At 44.0% G+C, this 22,605-nt stretch overlaps 1 protein-coding gene across 3 annotated transcripts in view; it reads right to left on the reverse strand.

The window, feature by feature from the left end:
* Positions 1–22,605, reverse strand: part of FBXL13 (F-box and leucine rich repeat protein 13) — a 195,991-nt gene that overhangs the window by 1,456 nt on the left and 171,930 nt on the right. For all 3 annotated transcript variants that reach the window (XM_090041955.1, XM_090041954.1, XM_090041956.1), the window contains 2 exons: positions 10,267–10,401; positions 4,732–4,895 (listed from right to left, as the gene is read on the reverse strand). In XM_090041955.1, the coding sequence (XP_089898081.1) occupies positions 4,732–4,895; positions 10,267–10,401 (299 nt within the window). The remainder of the gene's footprint in view (positions 1–4,731; positions 4,896–10,266; positions 10,402–22,605) is intronic.

Below are 22,605 nucleotides of genomic sequence, written 5' to 3' on the forward strand. Positions count from 1 at the left end.
CAAGACAAGACTTTGAGAGCCTCCACAACATTAATAATTTGAGCCAACCACTTCCTAAACATATACAGAGACACAATCCTTGTCCCAAAGTGCGCATAATCTAAGGCGGCAAATACATGGTACTTCTTACTATTAAAAATAAGGGAAGTTTTGAGGAGGAGACTGCCAGCGAATGAAAAGGAAACGAAGCTTCCAAACAGTTGAGCATTTTTACCAAGCCAGCCAACGCTGACTGCTGGACAATGTCTGCTCTGTCTTTACCCGGTGCTTACTGTGAGGTGGTGGTATTCGCAAACTAAATTTCTAACTTAACATGGTTGAAAAAATCATCCAGGCCAAATTCAGTATACAACCACCCCTTAAGACAGGAAAAATGAAAATTTGAGATATCATGTATAAGAAATTAAGCTCATTCCTGTCACCTTTAGTACCTATATATAAGAAGAAGAATATAGTCTTAGTAACATATGAGGAAGCTTCAGTACCTGGGAACATATATCAGTGTCACAAATTCTGGAATATTCAAAGAACGGGTAGTTGGATCTTTGGAAGAAATACAGTGTACCATAGGAGTCGTTAAAATCCCATTTTTCCAATATCTGCAACTGAGACACTTTTTAACATATGCCCAAAGAAATGTAAAGCTCAGCAGAGAAGAATAAGCATTATTGATGACAAAATTAGCTACTAAATCAGAAATGAGTGCTGAAGAATGGGAAACTGTCTGAAACAATGGTCCTCATACATCCATCTACACAATAATAAAAGAAAATAATTTTAAAATCTTGTGTCGATGTTCTCTCTCCCCCTTTAAAAGTAAATGTATTCATGGTCCAGGAACAGGCTATTGCTGGATTCGGCAGCTTCTGTCACATCTGGTAGGCATGTCCCAGGATCAGGTTAGAGATGTGAGGGAAATAACAGGATGCTATCTACCAGACAACCCCTTAGGGCGCGTCCAGATGTGTGTGGACATTTGGTTCCCTGGGGACAGGTAGTGGCAGTGTACCTTGTGCCGCTGCTACTTGTCCCTGGGGAATGCCCATGCCATGCATGCTTTGGCACATGGCAAGTTGCCCCAGGTGGGGCAGGAGAGGTTGGGGTCAGCACAGTGCTGGCCCCAGCAGCCTTTACCTGGGGTCCCAGGGGCCTCCCAGGGCTGCAGCTGTGGCAACTCTGGTGAGCAAAGCCTGGCTGGCAGTGGAGTGTGGCTACAGCCGGCCCAACTCTGCTTTTCAGCAGCACGTGCTGGCTGAGCATGCGTTGCTCTGGGTTTTTTTTTCCCCAGAGTTTTTTTTTTAATCCCTGAATATCCAGCAGTCAAAAAAGCCTGTAGAAAAACCTGGCACTGCACATGCTCGGCCAGTGTGCCCTTGCAGCGTAGAGAACACCAGCGTGTGCAATATGTGGCGCCATGTACCACACAACCATGCTCATCTGGATGCACCTTTAGTCTTCTCTTCCTGAGACCTCTGCAACATGTAAGTGTCTTAAGAATTTACTTGCTTACCTCCTGCTGGCTGCAAGAATTACAACTGAAAAACCTGGAAAAGAAAGATCACCCCCCACCCCTGTTAAAATCACTGACTGGTTTCAAAAAGTTTGGAAAGTTTCAGCAGCAGAAAAGCTGTCCTGGCAAGCCCATGTTCTACAGGGAAGAAGGAAAAGGATGCTCATTTGCGAAATTTGGTAGGCATTCCTGTAATCTGCTAAGAAGAATCTTCTGTCTTTAGACCAAAAATAATGAGAAATGTTGTTGTATATTGAAAGAGAATACTAGTTCTGTAAGCCAACAATTAAGAAGAATTTGGGAATACAAAATTTAAAAGCAGAGTTGAGTAGAAGATGATGAACTCTGTATTATGCAAAGCTCTGAGAAAAACAGAGGTGGTGAATGATTAACTATGTTGAATATAGACAGGAAGAAACAGAAAAGCTTAACATCAACTAAAACAAAGCACCTGTCAGAGACTGAAGGAAAGAAAAGATAGGAACACAAGACTCCTCTGTGAACACTGTCCTGAGTTAAGGGAGCACTTTTGTTATATGTCTTCATGTATATTAGGGCACTGAATGTATTTTTAAATGTTAAAGTTGCTATTTGATAAGTTGGATTAATTAATAAAACAAAAGCAAAACAGGCAAAAAGCTTAAAAATGGTGATAGGAGAATTGTTTGTAGCAAGAAGATTAGAAAAGATGAAAGAAGGAGGGAAGGGGAAAGCTGGTAGCTAACAGCAAAGGTGGGAAGCATACACCAAACCTCTGGCAGGTTATGTAGGAGTACTTAAGTGACATAAGATCCCAGCTCTTCTGAGGCCACGCCAGCAGCAATAGTTGTATCATTATGGTTTCCAGCTCAAGTAGACATTCCCTGTGAACTGAAACTTGACACTCCAGGTGCTTCAATAAGTTTTCACATGTCAAATTTGACAAAGATCAGTGTACAGTGGTCAGGAAGAGAACTGCTTGCTGTTATATATTTTATTTGTTTCCTAAAATGCGAATGTCTGAGAGATTAGTTCTTAATCCTTTGTATGGTCTCTTTTGGCTGCCTTCATTTCTGAGCCCACACTGTTCAGGTCCCAGTGCCTTCCCTTTCTGTCATTCACATGTACTAAGCACACAGAAAACATTTATAAAATGTTTCCTTTTATGAAAGTGTTACTGCAATAGCCTTTTATAACCAATATCAAACTATTAAAGTTAAAAGCAATCATCTCCCAATGCCAAAGCTTTTATTCCTTATTAGTCAGGGATTAATGAGCTGAGATGCTGAGCTTAAGTGTTTGAGACAAGTAACAGCTACAAAAGGAGGAAACATCTCCTGTTGCTCTTAAAAATGCTGCCGAGTGAACCAGCATAGTACTGAGCATAATCGAGCAATGTTTTGGTTGGAAGCACCAGGCAGTTTAGTGGGGGTCTTTGAATGGAGGCAGAAACATTCCTTTCTCTTCCACCCCCAAGAAAATAACCGTATGGAGAGAAAATGTATTCAATATTCCTAGTGTTTCAGCTAACTTGATGCAGTAGGAGTCCTACACTTTATTGTAAATGTCCTCCAGTGTTACTGTGACTTCTGCAAGACTCCTTTCCATCCGTAACTTTCTGTAGCTGCAGTTTTTTAGTTTATCGCAGGGACTGTCCAAAATGAATTGCAACTGATACCTTCCTGCTTTTGAAAGAAACTACTCAAGGGACCAACCTATTTTCCCTTCCAGCAGAAAATGCACTCTATACCAGCCTCACTTACTCCCACGTGAGGTTATGTGCTGTATTTTATGGAGTTTAGAGATAGGATTAGTTACCATTTCATTAATCTCTAAATATGGACATATGCATCAGGAGATGCCTGCTTCATACGCTGCTTTTGTTTTATATTACTATTTAACTAAGTCTGTAGCCTGCTATCACGTGTTATTCTTTAACAGTGTCTAGTACTGGAAAGAATGGATTCCTCATTTGCTTCTATTTTTGGTGGAGTTAAATTGAGCTACAAGTTGTTGTGACTCCATTTTGTTTTTATTTTAATCTTACAAGACAAATGGAATGTGACACAGTGACATGACACATGCTTGGCTGCGTATAGGGCTGGCCTTGACCGTTAAGCAAAGTCTAGAATAGTGGGGGCCAACGTTTTTGGCAGGCATGCCACAAATTAGCCCTGTGCCTTCCTCAAGTGCCACTCTGACCCCCTTTCTCTGCCCAATATGCTGCTCTGCTTTTTGCTCCCTACTCTGTACTTCTTTCCTGATCTCCTCTGCTGCTTTCTGCCTCCGGCCCTGTTTTCTCAGCCTGATCTCCTGCTCTGCTTTCTGCTTCCTGTCCTATTGGCTGCTGTGCTACCTGTGCCCACCCCGATGTGCCAGGTACCATGTGCAGAGATTGTCTGTGGCACTCATGCAATAGGTTGGCCACCCCTGGTCCAAAAGTCACTGGTTGATACATAAAAGAGGAACTCCTTTAGGAACATGAAGTGTGCATGATCTTTTGGTGTTTTGGGGGCAAGCATGAAATTAAAACATATTTCTTCTGGTTTTTATGTCATGTTTTGACAGTGTACAGAAACAGCAAGTTTGGTTCTGAAAATTCTCATTTTATCCAGAAACAGTTTTTCAACATTTAAATTGACCAAGATTTAAAAATTCCTTGAATAAGCCTGAATGTTTTGCTTGCCTTCCACACTGATTTTCAAGAGGTTGAGTGCCCACAGCTGGGTCTCTATGCCAGGATCGTGGCAAGAGTGGGTCTGAGTAGGCCACAGCAATACAAATGCATTGCTGTGATGTCAGACTGTGGGTCCTTACCCAGCCACCTAACATTAGGACCCACCCCACTTCCCATTCCTAGCTGTAACAATGCTCTGAGGAAATTTTAAAAGCACCTGTTGGATCAGGAAGCCTAAAGAACTGGTTTTATGGTTTAAGGCACTAAGCAGCTCCCTTTCCAAATAAAGGTTGGTAGACATAGGGAATATAGATCCAAATCTGAACAGACCCAGAGCTAGAAACAGTGAACTGTTGGTAGAAACAGTAGCCCGACCAGCTCAAAGTATGTGAGACCCAGTTGCAATCCTATTTGCTATAGGAGGAGGATAAGGCCAGGCTGTGACATATGTCACTTGAACACTAGATGCATTAAAAACCATATTTTGTCTCCTGTCAATAATATTTAGTTGTACTCTTTCCAATTTTACACCAGCTTCTGAAATTTGCCTCAGAGCACATCTTACTTGGTAATATTTCGGCAGTACAGCATCTTCAAAATCCGGAGCTGTTTACACCCTTTCCAAAGATAATTCAGTACTTTGTCAGTAAGACATATACAGCCTGAGATGTCCAAGAAGTGGAGGTAATGGCAGACTTTAGACAAATACTGAATACCCAAGTCGGTCATCTGGAAATAAAGCAAAAGAAATAAATACAGAAGTTAGAGGATTACTGGAGATGCCAGAGAAAACCACAACACAATTTTTTACAGTGTATCATTTCAGAAAATTATATACTAAAGTACCACAGAGGAAATGAAGTTAATGGAACAGTTGAATTCTTACTATCAGAAAAAGGAGACTAAAGAAAACATACATAAAAGTAATCCTTAAATGTTGGGAGAACAGTTGGTGTCAGTTAAATATAATTCCAGTGTCTTCTAAAGCATCCAGGGACATTTCAGCTAATGAGAAGACTGCAATAGCCTGGTAGTCTCAACCCTATAATTGTGTATGTACAGTCCACAGGCTGTGGGCTTCCCTGTTCTCAAATTATTGCATGTTAACTGTTTGACTGATTCATTTTAGAGAGAACTAACTACAGGGGTGCAAGGGAAAGAGAAACTTAGATTTAACATAACCCACTTTTGCATTTCAAGGCTTTATCCCAAATGTGCGCGTATTCTCCTATGACGGATTTTGTTGACGGTACGCCGTGCCTTTTGTCCACAACGGAACTTGGCTTCACTCCACAGTTCCAGTGGCTAAACTGGTATCGATCACACACTGGCATTTTCTTCGGGCACTATATAATGCCCAGATTCTGTGAGCTAAGTATATGTGCAAATTTAAGCACGTGAGTAGTCTCACTGACTTCAGTCTGAATGTCTAAAGTGTCCAAAGTCTGGGAGACTTAACAAATGTAAAAAAAAAACCTTGCTCGGACGTTCAATAGGGCTGTGTGAAATTTTGGCAGCTGTTTTGTTTCAGAGGTGTTTTGGGCCATTTTGGCACCTGAAACACTGAATCTGAATAAAAATGGAAGGCTCCAAAACATCTCCGAAACAAAACAAGGCATCTGAAACGTTTTGGAAAATTTCAGTTTCAGAGCCAGGCTTGCAGGGAAACAGCTGTACGCTGCTGCCCTGACATGCAACTCGGCTCCACAGGGAGCAGAGATCCATGTCTGGGGTCCCTTCGCTGCCACCGCCTGCCCCACACTGCCCCAGCGACGTGGAGCTGTGCAGGGCAGGCAGCGGTGGTGAGGAGACCCCAGCGTGGATCTCTGTTTCCTGCGGAGCCAGGTCATGTGGCAGGGAACAAACAGCAGGCTTGCTTGCTGCTCTGCGCTGCTTCCCTGCCCCGCAACTTGGCACGACGGGGATCAGAGATCTGTGCAGGAGTCTCCTTACCTGCACAGAGAGCAGCTGCCTTCCCCTGGACGAGCCACCCACGGCCCCATCCTGCTCCCTGCTGGGGCCCTGCAACCCCAAACTCCAGGCCCTGCTTGGCTGGGCGGTAGGGCCGTGCAAAGCTTGCAGCCCGTTCAAGACAGATTCGAAGGAGATTCAGACGAAAGAAAACAGGAGGGATCTGAAACACTGAAATGAATCACTGGCATTCAAGACAGCCAAATCCAAAACCGAATTGAAACACAGCTGTTTCATTCAATTAATGGCATGGAGGATGGCATGGAGGGAAACAAGAAGTAGGCTTCTCTCAAGCAGCTTTTGTAAATCTCTTTCACAGTTCCTAGGATCATGGAAGCTTAAAAAGGACCAAAAGAGGAGATGGAGCTATCTATGATCCTGTTTCCTTCTGGTCTCCAGAGGGGCTTATAGAGCTGGACACAAGTCCACTATACCTTACCTCTACCCTCCCAGTCCTCCACCCAGGGAGATGCCAGTTTTACTCATGGGTTTTGGTAAATGCCCACAATCAAGCCCTGCACTTGGTTCACAAAATACTTCCTCCCACTCTGAGGGGAGTAAGCAGAACTTTGCCTGCTGGACTCAATTATGGAGGATCAGACCCAATTCCAGGAAATATGTTTGATCACAAACGCTAACCCTACTCTGTGCACAGGTCATCTTTCCACTGGCTTGTATCTTTTGAAGTATATTATTTAGCTGGCTTATTCATTTATCCAGGGATTCATTTTCAGCTCTCAGCGCATTTTCTCCCTTGTGTGGTTTGTTGCCAACAACAATTAAATTCTTTCCACAGAACAATTCAATGAGTATTCCCTGAGTGAAGCTTTACAGCCTTACAAATTACACAGGAGACTCAACTGTGCTTATAAGCAAGCACCATTATTAAATTTTTAGATGGAATGAGCAATGTTAGAAGAAAGATTTTCATAATCTGTTTAAAAGTATAACAGATCAGTTCAGATATTTGCCAGGGAAATATCATGTCAGGGAACCCAACCGTGCTGAACTAAAGATAACAATTTTTTTCAAAGGAAAAGAACAGGGTTCAGTCAGTATAATTACACTGATCATTTTTTCAAACTTCATGGAAATGTCCAGGTTTCCACGGTACACTAAATGGAAAGTGAATTTCCCAAGTTGTCTTGTTATTATATTTGTGTTTGTTCAGGTTTTTTCACACGCCTGATGTTGCAGGCCAAGATTCTGCCAAACATCTCTCTTGGAACAGATTAGATCTTGCTCCTCTTGTCCATTTTTAAACCATCTCTGAGTGGAAAATTTCCTTACTCGGCAGCTCTGTATCTATGTTGGCAATTGCCAAAGAATTTGAGAGACCCATTAGTGGCAATAGCCTCAGGTGTATCCATCCAATAGTACTCTATGGAATTTCAAACTGGCTTGCACCCAACTGAGGGCTTATTAAGATCCAGCATGGATTTTTCTGTAACAGTCTTGATGATAGTGACCAAAGGTATAAATAACAACGTTATGGCAAGCTAAAGGAGGTGAGGATTTAACATGGGGCAGCTGACACAGAGTAATTGCTCATGTGCCCACTCTCAGCCTGTAGTAAGTAAAAGCTAAATTGTGGGAGCTTGACCCAAGTGAAACAAGGCTAAGTTACTGTGGCTTCCTTTTTGCTTACTGCAGGGTGAGATCACACACGACGACAGTGACTGCAGAACAACTGGTGCACAGTAAATCCATGTTGGCCCCTTTTAAGTTGCTGTAATTTGTTCATTTTGTCCAGGCCTTTCAGCTGTGAAAAGACCAGATTTGCTGGGTAATCTTTTTAAAGGGAAGAAATAACTGGGCAGGCTTTTGTTCCTTCTTCTCTCCAAAGACTATTCCAGAATATCACTGCTCTGATAGTTTGAGATCTTCTAATTCCCAGGGTTTTTTTTATGGCTAGCTTATGTCCATATGTTCTTGTGTCATGAATACAAGGTAAAGAGAGAAGTGGGGGAGGCATGATTGGAAACAAGATCTGTTCATCTAGTGCAAGCTGATCTTTCTGCCCATAGACTTCCATTTATAATGTTATTATTGAAAGGTTAATCAAATGGCTAAAAGCAGCTGAGAAAAGTGGAACAGAGGAGTTGCAATTCGGGCTGCTGCATTTAATTGCTGATAGTCTAGGATGAGTTGTTTTGTTTTTCAAAATTCCTCTGTACTAGCCTTTATTTTCCCCTGCCTGACTTCAGCAGAAGCAAAATTATGTCATTATGGAACTTCTTAGTATCATTCCCTTTTTAATTTACATTGGAATGGCTATTGAAAAAATGCAGTAAATACTTGTTTCGCTATAAAAGCAAGCAGATATAATTGTATCAACATAGGAGCAAATGTACTGTATAAGAATGTAACAAAATTTATGGAAATAACTTAAGTATTCCTATTAATAGTATTCATACCCAGTAGTAACCAGCTCTTTTAAAAGGAGCAGTGTATAACAGATACAAGAAAGTATAATATAAGGTATTAATGGTGATGATTACTGGAGTTATACTGGGAGCAAGTCCTGAACCCATGGCTCCCTGGCTCTTTCCTTCCTGGGGGAGTAACTTTTCCCTATGGTGTAGAATCAGGCTTCCTGTTGCTTGCTGTCCTTCTGACCCAGCGAATCTTGCACTCTTGTCTGCTAAGTGGACCAGCTTCAATGGAATGACAAAGGCACTCTCGGCTTAGCTCAGCCCATTAGCTTGGTGGCATTTCCATGGGAAATGGGAGATATGGATTCAGACAACCTTTAGCTGAGTCGTGTTGAACCTAAGTCTGTCGCTTCCTGGGCCAGTCCTATAACCAATTGAGAAAACTTGACACCTCTTCCTCTTCCATTAGGCATACTCTGAGTAGAGGCAGGGATAATTGGCTTGTGAATGGTGAACAACCTTAGGCTAGATTCAGATGCCAACGCAACCATCTTATTCAAAATGTTGATACGATGAGCATGTGTAGTGGGTGTTTTCCAGCAACTAAGTCTGTTCTCATCTAAGTGCTAGAATTCATAGGTCTGCACTGAAATGCCTAGGACGTCTTATGTGCATAAACATGTAGGTGGGATTTGGATGAATCGCACTTCTGAGGAAAGGCACATACATTCAAAATAAAAAGCAATATGTAGATATAAATCTCTTCTGGAATCTGGGCTCCCTCTTCTTAGAAGTGCCTGGGCACCCATATGCCTCTTTAGACACCTAATATGTATTCATTTAAGTACCACAAAACTGCTGCTGTCACCCAATCCTACAGGCCCCAACTTCCTCTGGCACAGAATTAAGTGCCCACTGGTTGGTATTTACAAAGCTGATGCCATCCCACAACAAACAAGCTGCTGGCAACCCTAGATTAAGCTGAAGCCCCATATACTCCATGGACAGATTTTCAGACTAGGTGGATATGCTCAGAGCTTGATCCTGTAGTCATACTCGCAGAATATCTGGTACCAGCTACCTCCGTATCTGGAGGCCCAGAAGCAAGCCACCAACATGTTGAGGGGCAGCAGAACAGAGCAAGAGGTACAAAATGTCAGCCAATTCAGCTGTTTACCTAACTCCAAGGGAGGGTTCACAGCTAAGGATCCTAAGAAAAGAGAAGCCCATCAGGCAGGTGCACCAGCTCAACTCTTTAGGCTCTGCAGGACCCTCTCCTTCCCCCAGCTTTGCTCCTTGGTACTTTACTTTTAGCTGGCTTAGGCTGCCCCAGGTCCACCTTGCCAGCTTCTGAACATCCATTCCTTAGGTACCTAACTTTTTACCTGCATTTTCTGAGGAGCCTGGACACTGGGCTTGGCCACCCAGGGGTCAGACACTGCAACTCAGAGTTTGGCTACAACTAAGCACGTTTAAGAATCTGGGCAATGGGAGCTCACGCCTTATGAGGTTCAGCTGCTTCAGTCACTTTAAAACTTTTGATAAGTTTTGACGTGATTAACTTCCAGAAACTCAGTGACAGTTATTGATTTGGGTGATGGTTACAAAAAACAAGTAAAAAATTATTAATTGAGAAATATGAACTGTAACACTATTGCAAAATAGAGACATTAGCAGGTCAAACTTCAGAATGATACGCTATGTTAATTTATGTAACAGCATTCCTGGCACTCTTTCCCAGCTCTTGTACATACCTTGGGACAGCCAGCTAAGTTGAGAGATGTAAGGTTGTGGCAGTACAATGCCAGAGCTTTAGCAGTTTCATTTGTCAGTTGAAGGCAGTAAGAGACATTGAAGTATTGTAGATCTGTCACACCTTGGCAGAACTTCTGAAAGTCACAAACATGCAAATCAGTCCCATGTCACATACTTACTCTACCTTATTCAAAGCCGACAGGTTTACAAATGACTTTCTGATCTGTTCCAACACTTGCACTGGGACAAGGTTTGTTCTTTTTTGTCATGTTAAACATGGACTAAAATACAAGTTATCAGTGAAAGTATTCAGTTATATTCAATAGCACCTAATAGCAAAGGAGATGTGCAAGGTGGCTATTTTTCATGTTTGATGCTCATAGAGCACAAAGTGTGTTCCTTGAATCGCAAGTAGGATCTTTCACTCCACTTCCCTGTATGCACTGATGCAGGAAAAATGCTAAATTTTTGCCTTTTTAAAAGGAGCATATCCAAACATCAAAGATGCCACTTAGACTTGGTCCACAAAAACACTGAGCACTCTGCATATCTGCAAATACCCATTCAGTATATATCAACAGGTATTTGGCAAGGCAGTTATGCCTGGGCAAATTCCCAGGTTACTTGGAGCATTTTTGGTGTTAGATTCCAGGGCCGCAACTCCAGAATTCAAGGTTACAGCTCCCCTAACTCCCACTCCTGTGACTGATTTGCGGTGGGGTCTTCCATAAATTGAGTAAATGCATATTTTCCATGCTGTCCTCTGATGATGGGTGCTTTAGCAGTGTAAGGTCTGATTTCTAGAACTGCTGACTACTTGTAGAGCCCCACCATCAGTTTCAGCATCTGAAATTCAGGTGCTAGCTGCTTAAGGTTAGAAAACCCAAAACTGAAACAGTGAAAGTTACTACATTTTGAAAATGTAGACCCTAACCTCCCTTATGACCTAGTTTCCATTCTTGTAAAATTGAGATGGAGCAAACTCAATGCATCTTTTAATGTTTGTAAAGTGCTTTGGAGACTCCCTGATGGGAAGCGATATGAAAGCACAAAACATTATTATTACTCAGACACACTCCAATTTGCACTCAGGTCTTGCCAGAAATGGGTATTCTGTAGGCACCCTGTTCCTCCTTTGAAAATGTAATTTGAATATATGTAAGACAAACCTAAGCAGCTTAATGTGGTCATGGATCTTACACTTCACATTAATCTCTCTGCCTCTGACATATATGAACTAGAATCTCTCAGGCTATTCACATGCACTGGGATACCTGGGAACCTACATGTTAAAAGATGTATTTAAAATAGTTTAACAGCAGCCACACTCATATAAAACTTGTTTATCATGAAAGCAAGGAAAGTTGTTCCTGTAACATTTATTTCTTTGCAATGAAGCTGGTAACAATGGACAAACGGTTTAAGAAACACAAAAGATACTGTTTCTTCCTTCCCACTCCGAATCATCACCCTCCCATTGTCTGGAATCTCTCTCAGGACCTCCCTTTCTCTCAAAAGACAGATGTCCCACCACAACTGTCCACACAAGTGGCCAAATGGACATTTTTAGTATCTTCTCCTGTCTCCCATCCTTCTCCTGTTTTGTAGAAGAACTCCTTGTGGAAACAGTATCTCTTGGCCAGGATCAAAATGCTGCTGATTCATATGTAAAGAATATAAAATAATATTCTATATATAAAGATATCATAACTCTAGTGTCCAATTCACTATCTCAGGACCCTTCCTGGCTAAAACAAAGTGTTGATCCCACTGAGAATCTCCCCTTTTCAATGATTTCTAACCCAGAAAGCTGGTTAGATATCCAATCTTAAACTTGTCACTAGTCCAGCCCTCCAGAACTGCTAACTTGGCTGGAGGCCAGTGTAATTTAGTAGTTGTTGGGTTGGAAAGTCCACCTCTGTGGAGGAAAAAGGAAACATTTATGTGGCAGATTGAAGTAAAAATGCTGGCTCCTTGAAGCTGCTCAAAGATTTGACTGAGAAAATGAGTGGGAAAAGGTGCACGACAAATGCCATTAATCACATAGATAATACTTAACATGTGGCACAAGTGACTGCTAGGGGAGATATGGCAGGGGGCACATCCCTCCCACCCTCCCACCCCCGAGATTGACCCTCAATTCGGCACAGCTCAGGACTGGGCAGTTTTTTTGCTGCACAGGCTGGCAGTGGAGGGGGGAGGGTGGGGAGGGCACACTAAGCCATGGCACACAAGTATAGGAGTAGATATGAGGCTTTTGGCCTCTCCTGGGCCTGCCTCCAGACTCAGAAGGCACCAACCACACCTGATGTGGTATCACATATACATATAAGCTGTTATCCTGAAAAAAATAATTGTTACCAGTAGTTATTAGACTATCGTCTCTGAAATGCAGTAGTATTCCCTTAATTTAGAATAGCAATGAACTATGGCATGCTAGTGGTGGTATTTGCTGGGAAATATGATCTTTCTGAAGACCACTGGATATACATGTGAACTGTTGACCAGAGCTGCAATTTGCTTGTTTACATCATCATAGTTATGGTAAGTCATTTTTTCAACAAATGTCAGGTCATAGATACTTTAATTTAACAATGGATAGGAGTTGAAGATATGGGAATACTGGCCACTCTAATTCTCTAACTTTAATTCCAGTTTTTCAGGGTGTTAACTGTAGTACAGAAAACTTTCAAACCCCTAGTGGCTAAATTTCTTTCTTCTCATGTAAGAGAAACCCAATTATCTTCAGCCTTAGTTCTCCATATGTCTTGACTTAATCACAGCATTCCTAGCTAGGATACGTAGCACAGGGCTGCAGCCAAGATTTTTATGCATGTGTGATACCTTATATCATTTATATTGGATCTGTCAAGCTGGTATAGTATTTCAATGTACACATTTAAAATATCCAAAAAAGCCAGATACTGAACCTACTTCTAACTTTAAAAAGTCTCTGTGTAGGTTACTTGTGAATACCAGCATTAGCTCAAATACAACGCTTTACAAGTTGCAGCCTAACTCCAGAGAAAACACATTGCAAAACATTTTCATAATCTACCGATTGTGCTGAGCTCCTTACTGCCAAAAATGATTTTCAGTAATGAAAGTAATTCCTGGAAGCCTTAAAAACTAGAATATAACATGTAAAACAGATGCAGAATACCTATCCTGTGTAACTGTATTCTTTTTGTAAGTTATATTTTGTTTTAATGGGCTGCCACCCATCCAAAGTCAAAAACCAGGTAATGCAATTATGCCAGCATGTAACTGCTAAACATCTACATCGGGGTGGCCAACTTGTGCCGCAAGTGGCAGACGCAGGCTCTGTCTGTAGCACTTGGGAGATCTTGGAGGGGGCAGCAGCACAGTGACGGATAGATCAGGCAGGATGTACAGAATAGGAAGCAAAAAGAGCAGAGGAAGGAGATGGGAGTGGCACAAAGAGGACGTGGGACTTATTTGTGGCACACCTGCCAAAAAAGTTTGGCCCACAACAATCTACATAATCAGTGTAGGACTGAGAAGTATTTGCATGGTGGGTGGAGAAGAACACTTGGGTTGGATAAGAAGCTAGAGGAATGAAGGAAAACCAGGACTGCCTCGACATAGAGAGTGGAATTAGACACTACTTTGTGGAGGGGGAAGGAAGTGATTGGAGGGCAACAACTTATTCAGTGCGCAAGATGGACCTGCGCTGGGTAGGGAAGGATGGGGGAGGTCAGAATTATGTAGCAGTGGAGGCTGTTGTCTATTAAGCCCCTGTCTTATTTGTGCTAGAAGTTAGAGTGGGTGCATTGCACAAGGTGAAGGATTCCAGGGAAAAAAAAAAACAGACTTATGCTTAAGGCAACTGAACATCTTGATGCCCATCTTCCTGGGTCATCTTACCCCAGCAGTCTTTCCTGCCCAAGTACAGGGCAGTTGAACCTGATGATCTGTAAGGTCCTTTCCAGCCCCTATAAACTATGAAATGATGAACACCATGCTTGCAGTACTGCCTTCTGTACCTGCTTATCTCTCTGAATTCCAGTCAAGACACTTCCACTTTTCACAGGGGCTCAGCTTTCATAGATTCATAGATTTCATAGGATGTTAGGGTTGGAAGAGACCTCAATAGATCATCGAGCCCGACCCCCTGCATAGGCAGGAAAGTGTGCTGGGTTCAGATGACCCCAGCCAGATGCCCATCCAACCTCCTCTTGAAGACCCCCAGGGTAGGGGAGAGCACCACCTCCCTTGGGAGCCCATTCCAGGCCTTGGCCACTCTAACTGTGAAGAAGTTCCTCTTAATGTCCAGTCTAAATCTGCTCTCTGCTTGCTTATGGCCATTATTTCTTGTGATCTCCAGGGGCGCCTTGGTGAGTAGAGCCTCACCAATCCCCTTCTGCACCCCCATGATGAATTTATACGCAGCCACAGGGTCACCCCTTAACCTTCTCTTGCGGAGGCTGCAGAGGTCCAGGCACCCTAGTTTCTCTTCGTAGGGCTTGGCCTGCAAGCCCTTAACCATACGAATGGACCTTCTCTGGACCCTCTCCAGGTTATCCACATCCCTCTTAAAGTGTGGTGCCCAAAACTGGATGCAGTATTCCAACTGAGGTCTGACCAGCGCCCGATGGAGGGGAAGTATCACCTCCTTGGTTCTGTTTGTCATGCATCTGCTGATGCACGATAAAGTGCAGTTAGCTTTGCTGATGACTTTGTCACACTGACGACTCATGTTCATCTTGGAGTCCACTAGGACTCCGAGATCCCTTTCCGCTTCCGTGCTGCCGAGCAGGTCATTTCCTAGGCAGTAGGTGTGCTGGACATTTTTCCTCCCTAGGTGCAGCACTTTGCATTTCTCCTTGTTAAATCACATTCTATTGTTTTCCGCCCATTTGTCCAACCTGTCCAGGTCTGCCTGTAGTTGTTCCCTGCCCTCCAGTGTGTCCACTTCTCCCCACAGTTTTGTATCATCCACAAACTTGGACAGAGTACGCTTCACTCCCTTGTCCAAGTCACTGATGAAGACATTGAAGAGTACTGGTCCAAGGACCAAGCCCTGCGGGACCCCCACTACCCACTCCCTTCCAGTCAATATCGCCCCATCCATTATCACTCTCTGGGCACGACCCTCTAGCCAATTTGCCACCCACTGGACTGGGTAATCATCCAAGTCACAGCCTCTTAATTTGTTCACTAGTATGGGGTGGGATACCATATCAAAGGCCTTTCCTGAAGTCTAAGTAAATGATATCTACCTCTACTCCTGCGTCCAGGTGTTTTGTAATCTGGTCATAAAAAGAGACAAGACTAGTCAGGCATGATCTATCTGCTACGAACCCGTGCTGGTTTCCCCTCAGCATAATTTTTCCTGCTGGACTCTCACATATATGAGCCTTAACAATCTTTTCAAAGACTTTGCCAAGGATGGAGGTTAGACTGACTTTCTGGCTGCCTGGCTTATAGTAGTGTAAATAGAAGTAGGCAAGAAAGGCACCAAAACAGGGAGGAAACTTGAACCTGTACCTGCCAGACTGCGGGAAGCCTGTGCCTCCCACCCTCCCAACCACCCAACACCCAGCCCAGGAGCACCCCTCTGGTCCTATCAGGGTGCCAAAATGGCTAGTTACATCTCTGCTGCCTTGAAACTGAGATTTGTAGTTGAACACTCCTGGCTGCATTTGAAGTCAGCAGGGCTCCCTATAGCCTTAATCTTTTTGTACCTCTGTTCCTCATCCGGAGAATAGGAATTACAAACCTTACTTTACTGGGGGGCATTGTGGGAATAAAATAAATGTTTGTGGAATGCTCAAATACCACCTAGTGAGAAGCGCCAGAGAAAGGCCAGTGAGTTGGTTAATAATGCTGTCTTCAGGAGAAACCTTGTGAATAGAAAATAAGGCCCAGAACTACATATCAAACAAAAAAGGGGAAAACACTACTAGCATCCTCCATCCTGTGCAATGAATGAGGTAAGGATCCAAAGGAAAAAATAATATGTGGCCAAATAATTAAAGACGTCATCATATTTCATATACACAGGGCACTCAATTAAATTTTCATGGGCATCCTGAATTCTGGCAGTCCCTAATCTTTCAATGCTTGACTTGGCAAAGTTAATGTTCCTTTAACAGAAGGCTTTTTGCTGTGTGTAATTATATATTTAGTTTAGCCAGAGGATGAGTGGGGCAGTTGTTTGAGAGGTAATATAGGATAACTGAATACAACTGTTTCATAACTATGAAACTATGAATAAAATCCTAGGTCTAGAGCAGTGATTCTCAACTGAGTGTTGCAGCACCCAGCCCTGCCCCAGCATCCCACAGACAAGCAGTACCGCAGCTGCTCCCTGCCAGCCCACTCCCTCCCAGCCCCTGGGCCAGTGCTTCAAGTGGCACACTGTGCCCTGGACAGCTCAGAGAGCATGTGGCCATGGAGTTGCACTTTTCAGCCTGGATCCTTTCTCTACTCCTCACATACTCCCAGAGCTTGTAGAAGGGACCGTGGCGGTGGCACTTGGTCCAGTTGTTAGCATGCAAGTCCCTGGAGGAGCAGCCACTTCTGTGGGAGCTGTACTCACCCCTCACGTACAGGACAAGAGCAGGGAGAGGTCAGATGACAGAAAGATTAGGACACAGTATGGTCCTGCCCCACTGCACTCACTTGGCACCAGCCTTAGTACCTCCAGAGGCCACTGTCACCCCCATCAACCTCCTACAGGGACAGCCACCTCCCTCAGGGGTCTAAGGACACATCCCCAAGTTTCCCAGTCTGCTCCACCAAGCAGCCCTGTCAGTTCAGAGCACTATGCACCACTCTCTGCCATGCTTTCAGAAGCCCTAGCCCACTGCTGTCTTCCCAGCCTCCCCATGAATCCTTTTAAGGGTGCCATGGGGTAGAAGAAGCACAGTAAGAAATGCATTACTTTTTTTAAAGGTGTGTTGCTAAATTCAGAGAATTTACAAAGGAGAGGTTGAGAACCACTGGTCTAAAGCCAGCCATGAGCCACAGCACAAAAAGAAACTGCAAAATCTTCACTGAAGACAAACAACTTGTCATGATCCCTCTCCAAAAAAACAGATGCCTGTACATTGACTTGCTATAAATTAGATACCCGTAGTCTGACATTTTTAAAAAGTTACTTGGTACTTTCCACAAAACATACAAAAAAACCAGCCCAGTCAGAACTGCATCAGTTCTTATGTCAGTGGCTTGTCTGTAGACAGTCATATGTACACTGGGTAATAAAACTCAATCCAGATGCAGCCCTTGTGGTCCAGTAGAAACTGACTCATTCCTATAATATATGGCTTTTGAGTGATGGATTTTGGAGCTTTATGCTGGAAAAAAGATAATAATGCCAAGACTGGGATTACATGATGGCATTGCCAACACCTGCAGCCTTAGGACCCACCACTGTTTGTGAATAGGCTATTTCACCATTTCTGTCATGAATGGCTTCGAGTGTTTATCAGCTGGAAAATACAACAGGCCACTGTTTTAGTTGGAATAGGCTATAAATCGTAGCTCATTTCTTACTGTGAAATTCCTGATTAATGTTGATTTGTTATGTTACCATGATATGCAACGCAGGAGATGTATAGACCTTTACTAATTCTTAAAAAATGTGCAGAAGGTAAGTAACATGACAGCTTTTATACAACTGAGAAATAAAGTAAAATATTATAACTACTGCATCATCCACTTGTTTAATTAATTAATTAAACAGTGGTCATTTTCTTTCCCAAGATGGTGTTTACAGGTTAATTAGGACTGGAAAAAGGTCTGCCACTGACACACTCTATCACTCCTTCCTTACAGTCCTTTCTTGGTTGCAGCAGAGACAATGGCTTTCTAGTATTCTCCCTATCTCCTATAAAAAAAGCTTGTTAAGTCCCTTGTTCAGTGTCTCAGCCTCCCGCTCCTGCTCTCTCTTGGTGCCCTTCCTGAGCTCCATCATTCTCCTTCAATGGTCTATCTGTGTGCAAACTATTCATTTCATAGATTTCATAGACATCAGGGCTGGAAGGGACCTCGGGAGATCATCAAGTCCAGCCCCCTGCCCAAAGGGCAGGAAGTCCGCTGGGGTCATAGGATCCCAGCAAGATAAGCATCCAATTTACTCTTGAAGGCGTTCAATGTAGGTGCTTGAACCACCTCCGCTGGCAGACTGTTCCAGACCTTGGGGGTTCGGACAGTAAAGAAATTCTTCCTTATGTCCAGCCTGAAACGGTCTTGCAGGAGTTTGTGACCGTTCAACCTCGTCATCCCTTGGGGTGCTCTGGTGAACAAACGTTCCCCCAGATCCTGGTGGTCACCCCTGATAAACTTATAGGTGGCCATCAGATCACCCCTGAGCCTACGCTTTTCCAGGCTAAAGAGTCCCATGGCTCTCAGCCTGTCATCGTAAGATCTGTTTTCCTGACCTCTGATCATGCGCGTGGCTCTCCTCTGGACTCTCTCAAGCTTCTCCACATCCTTTTTGAATTGTGGAGCCCAAAACTGGACTCAGTAGTCCAGCTGCGGCCTCACCAAGGCCGAGTACAAGGGGAGAATGACGTCCCGGGATTTGCTCGAGAAGCATCTATGGATGCACGCCAGCGTTTTGGTCGCTTTACTAGCCGCAGCATCGCATTGCAGGCTCATGTTCATCTTGTGGTCAATGATGACCCCCAAGTCTCTTTCTTCTGTAGTGCTATCCAACGTAGCACTGCCGAGCCTATAAGGATACTGCAGGTTTTTCCTCCCAAGGTGGAGAACCTTGCATTTTTCGGTGTTAAACACCATCAGGTTCTCGTCCGCCCATTTGCTGAGCTTGTCCAGGTCAGCCTGGATCCCCCACCTATCTTCTGGCGTGGATGCTTTGCCCCAAAGTTTGGTGTCATCGGCGAACTTGGCCAGTCCACTCCTGACTCCAATGTCCACATCGTTAATGAAGATGTTGAACAGGATAGGTCCCTCGCCTTGAGGGACCCCACTGGTCACAGGGCACCACGATGAGTGACTGCCATCGATTACAACCCTCCGGGTCCGACCACGGAGCCAGTTTCCCAGCCAGCGGATCGTGGTGGAGCCAAGGCCACAACTGGCCAGTCTGGCCAAGAGGTGATCATGGGATACCAGATCAAAGGCTTTTTTGAAGTCAAGATATATGACATCAATCTCTTCTCCCTTGTCCAGGTGATAGGTCACCTGGTCATAGAAGGAAATGAGATTGGTCAAACAAGACCTACCCGCAACAAACCCGTGCTGGCTATCCCTTAGAATGTTAGCCTGGGCCAGTCCATCAAGGATGGCCTCCTTAATAAACTTTTCTAAGATCTTCCCCAGGATAGAAGTCAGGCTAATGGGCCTGTAGTTAGCCGGATCCACTCTCCTCCCTTTCTTGAAGATCGGCACCACATTGGCCTTCTTCCAGTCTTCAGGCACTACACCAGAGCGCCAGGAGTTTTCAAAGATCCGTGCCAGGGGCTCGGCTATGACGCTCGCCAGCTCCTTGAGTACCCTGGGTGCAGATTGTCAGGGCCGGCTGACTTGAAGGTATCCAGCTTCTCAAGGTGTTCCTTCACGAGGTCAGCATTTATGGAGGGTAGGGGATCCCCATCACCCGGATCTCCCTGTCCCATAGCAGGCACGGGCGTCCCATGGGACTGATGAAAGACTGACGCAAAGTACCTATTTAATAGGTTGGCTTTTTCCTGGGCGTCAGTTGTCAGTTGCCCCATCTGGTTTAGCAAGGGTCCAACGTTGCCCTTGCTTTTCCTCCGGCTCCCCACATATCTGAAAAAGGACTTTTTGTTGTCCTTGATGCTTGAAGCTAGTTGGAGTTCAGTTGCAGCCTTGGCTTTCCTGGTTTGCTCCCTGCAGGACCAGACCAGTGCAGAACAATTCTCCTTGGAGGTGAATCCCGTCCTCCATCCTTTGTAGGCTTTCCTTTTTAGCTGCAGGAGGTCCGCTAGGTCCCTAGGGAGCCAGGAGGGCTGCTGTGCCTTCTTGCTGCCTTTCCTCCGTGTTGGAATAGATTTAGCTTGTGCACTGAGGATCGCTTCCTTGAGAAGCAACCACTCTTCTTGAACTCCCCTCTCCCTGGGGTCATGGTCCCTGAGGGCCTGACCAACAAGCCTCTTGAACTTGTCAAAGTCGGCTTTTCTGAAGTCAAGGACTTCTGTGTTGCTGACTGACTTGCCAGCTTTATGGCAGATGGTGAAGGTGATCAGCTCATGGTCGCTGTCACCCAGCTTCCCATCGATCACTAGGTCGCCGATTAGGTCGTCCCCCGTAGCCAGTACCAGGTCAAGCAGCGCTTTGCCTCTCGTTGGCCCATAGACTTCTTGAGTCAGGTAGAGGTCATCCACGCACGAGAGAAAGCTTTGTGACCGCTCAGATTTTGCTGAGTGATCTTCCCACGAGATGTCCGGGTAATTGAAGTCACCCATGACAACCAAGGTCCTGGAGCAAGCAGCCTCAGTCAGTTCCCGGGTGAACTCCTGGTCAAGCTCAGGACTTTGAGTGGGAGGTCTGTAGAAGACTCCCACCGTTGTGTCCCCTGTGCCATTTTTCCCACGAATTTTTACCCAGAGGGTCTCTAGCTGTCCATGCCGGTCGCCAACATCAGCTTGCAGGGACACGTAGCTTTCCTTCACATTGAGAGCTACACCCCCGCCCCTTTTGTCCACACGATCCCTCCTGTACAGGGTATAGCCCTCTATACCCGTGGTCCAGTCATGGGTGGAGTCCCACCAGGTCTCCATTATCCCAATGACGTCATAATTCTTTGCACTGAGCAGGAGGACAAGCTCCTCCTGCTTGTTACCCAGGCTCCTGGCATTAGTGTACAGGCAGGCAAGTGTGCCCTTAGGGGCTCTTGCTTTGCCCACAGATTGTGCCAGGGCTGGGGCAGGGGTGGGCTCCCTTAAGTGCCTTGGTCTGCTGGCTTTGCAAGGGTCACTCAGCAGGCCAGCGGTGGCAGTAGTCCCCGCATCCCCCAGCGGGCTTAGTTTAAAGCCTGGTGGAGCAGGTCAGCCAGCCTGTAAAGCACATGTAAAAGTGCTTGGAGCCTACAAGGAGGGATCATATAAATCTGTTTATTTAACTCTAATTATTATATCAACACAGATGGTTCCCAGATATACAATTCCATCCTCAACTCTCTCCTTTGATCAGACTTATTTCTGAGCCCTCTGAAATGTTCTTTTAGACTTCTGCAACCAAATCAAAATCAACATGTCACAAACTTACCATCTCATCTTTATTCCAAGATCCCCCCTCTCCTTCCCACTTTCTAATGTTGTTGGCAATTGTATCGTCTTCCTTTGGCCTCAGGCTCACAGCATTACTGTAGTCCTCTTGCACTGTTCCCCTCCTCTCTAACCCAGATCACTAAAATTCTCCTAATATATACATTCATCTCTGTTTACAGCGCAAAAACCATGGTCGAGGTCTTGGTCGCATTAGATTTCAATGGCTGCATTTTCTCTTGTAGCTTCCTGATAGTCCTGTCATCCAAACATCTGCTCTCTCCAAAACGCTGATAACAAGCCTCATCACTTTCTCCCTCCTCCTAGAAGCCTGTCCAATAGTTCTCCCAACTATACAGTTAGTCCAATAAAAGATATCACAAAAAACCCTTTACTTTTATACATCTCCTGAACCATCACAGTTGCAACATTCAAACCCTACTTGATTCTCTGCATAATTCAAGCTCCTTGTTCTAACCTTCAAGAATTTCCATAAGCCTTAACAACTTTCTGCCCTTGTAACTTTTCATTTCCGATGCTTCTGTTTTGCTTAGTGCTCATATGACTAATCCCTCTGTCTTCTCCTCCCATACTCACATGGATATTAAAGCCTGTAAACAAATTGACTGAAATTCAGTTCTGTAGAAAAATACGTTATTTATATTGAAATACTTCACAAAGTTTAATTATATATTTTTTTGTATTTTGATGCAACTTTTCTAAGCAAACTAAAAACTTAACATTGAACCATATATTTTCATTTCATTTTTTTACTGGAAAAGAAAAATCTTAATGAAAAATGTATATGGAAATATTCACTGAAAATATATAGTATTTTTCAACTAGTTCTATTGGGTGTATTCTTTCATGACTGGCACTGCCTATCTGACAGTTTCTGACATGCTATGTCACTTTTATTCTTTCTGAAATGCTTTTATTCAATGAATAACATATTATAGTTTTTTCATAGCCATATCAATAAACAAACATACAATTACATGCAATTAATTAAATCTGAAGTATTTAGTGCACTTATTATCTTCCTCTGTTTCTTATTATTTTCCTCTGTTTCTCTTTTTTAACTTTAGACCAGAGGCGCTCAGCGCCTGGCCTGTG

The sequence above is a fragment of the Crocodylus siamensis genome, chromosome 4, assembly GCF_052110815.1.
Source record: "Crocodylus siamensis isolate JL-2025a chromosome 4, ASM5211081v1, whole genome shotgun sequence".
Lineage (NCBI taxonomy): Eukaryota > Metazoa > Chordata > Crocodylia > Crocodylidae > Crocodylus > Crocodylus siamensis.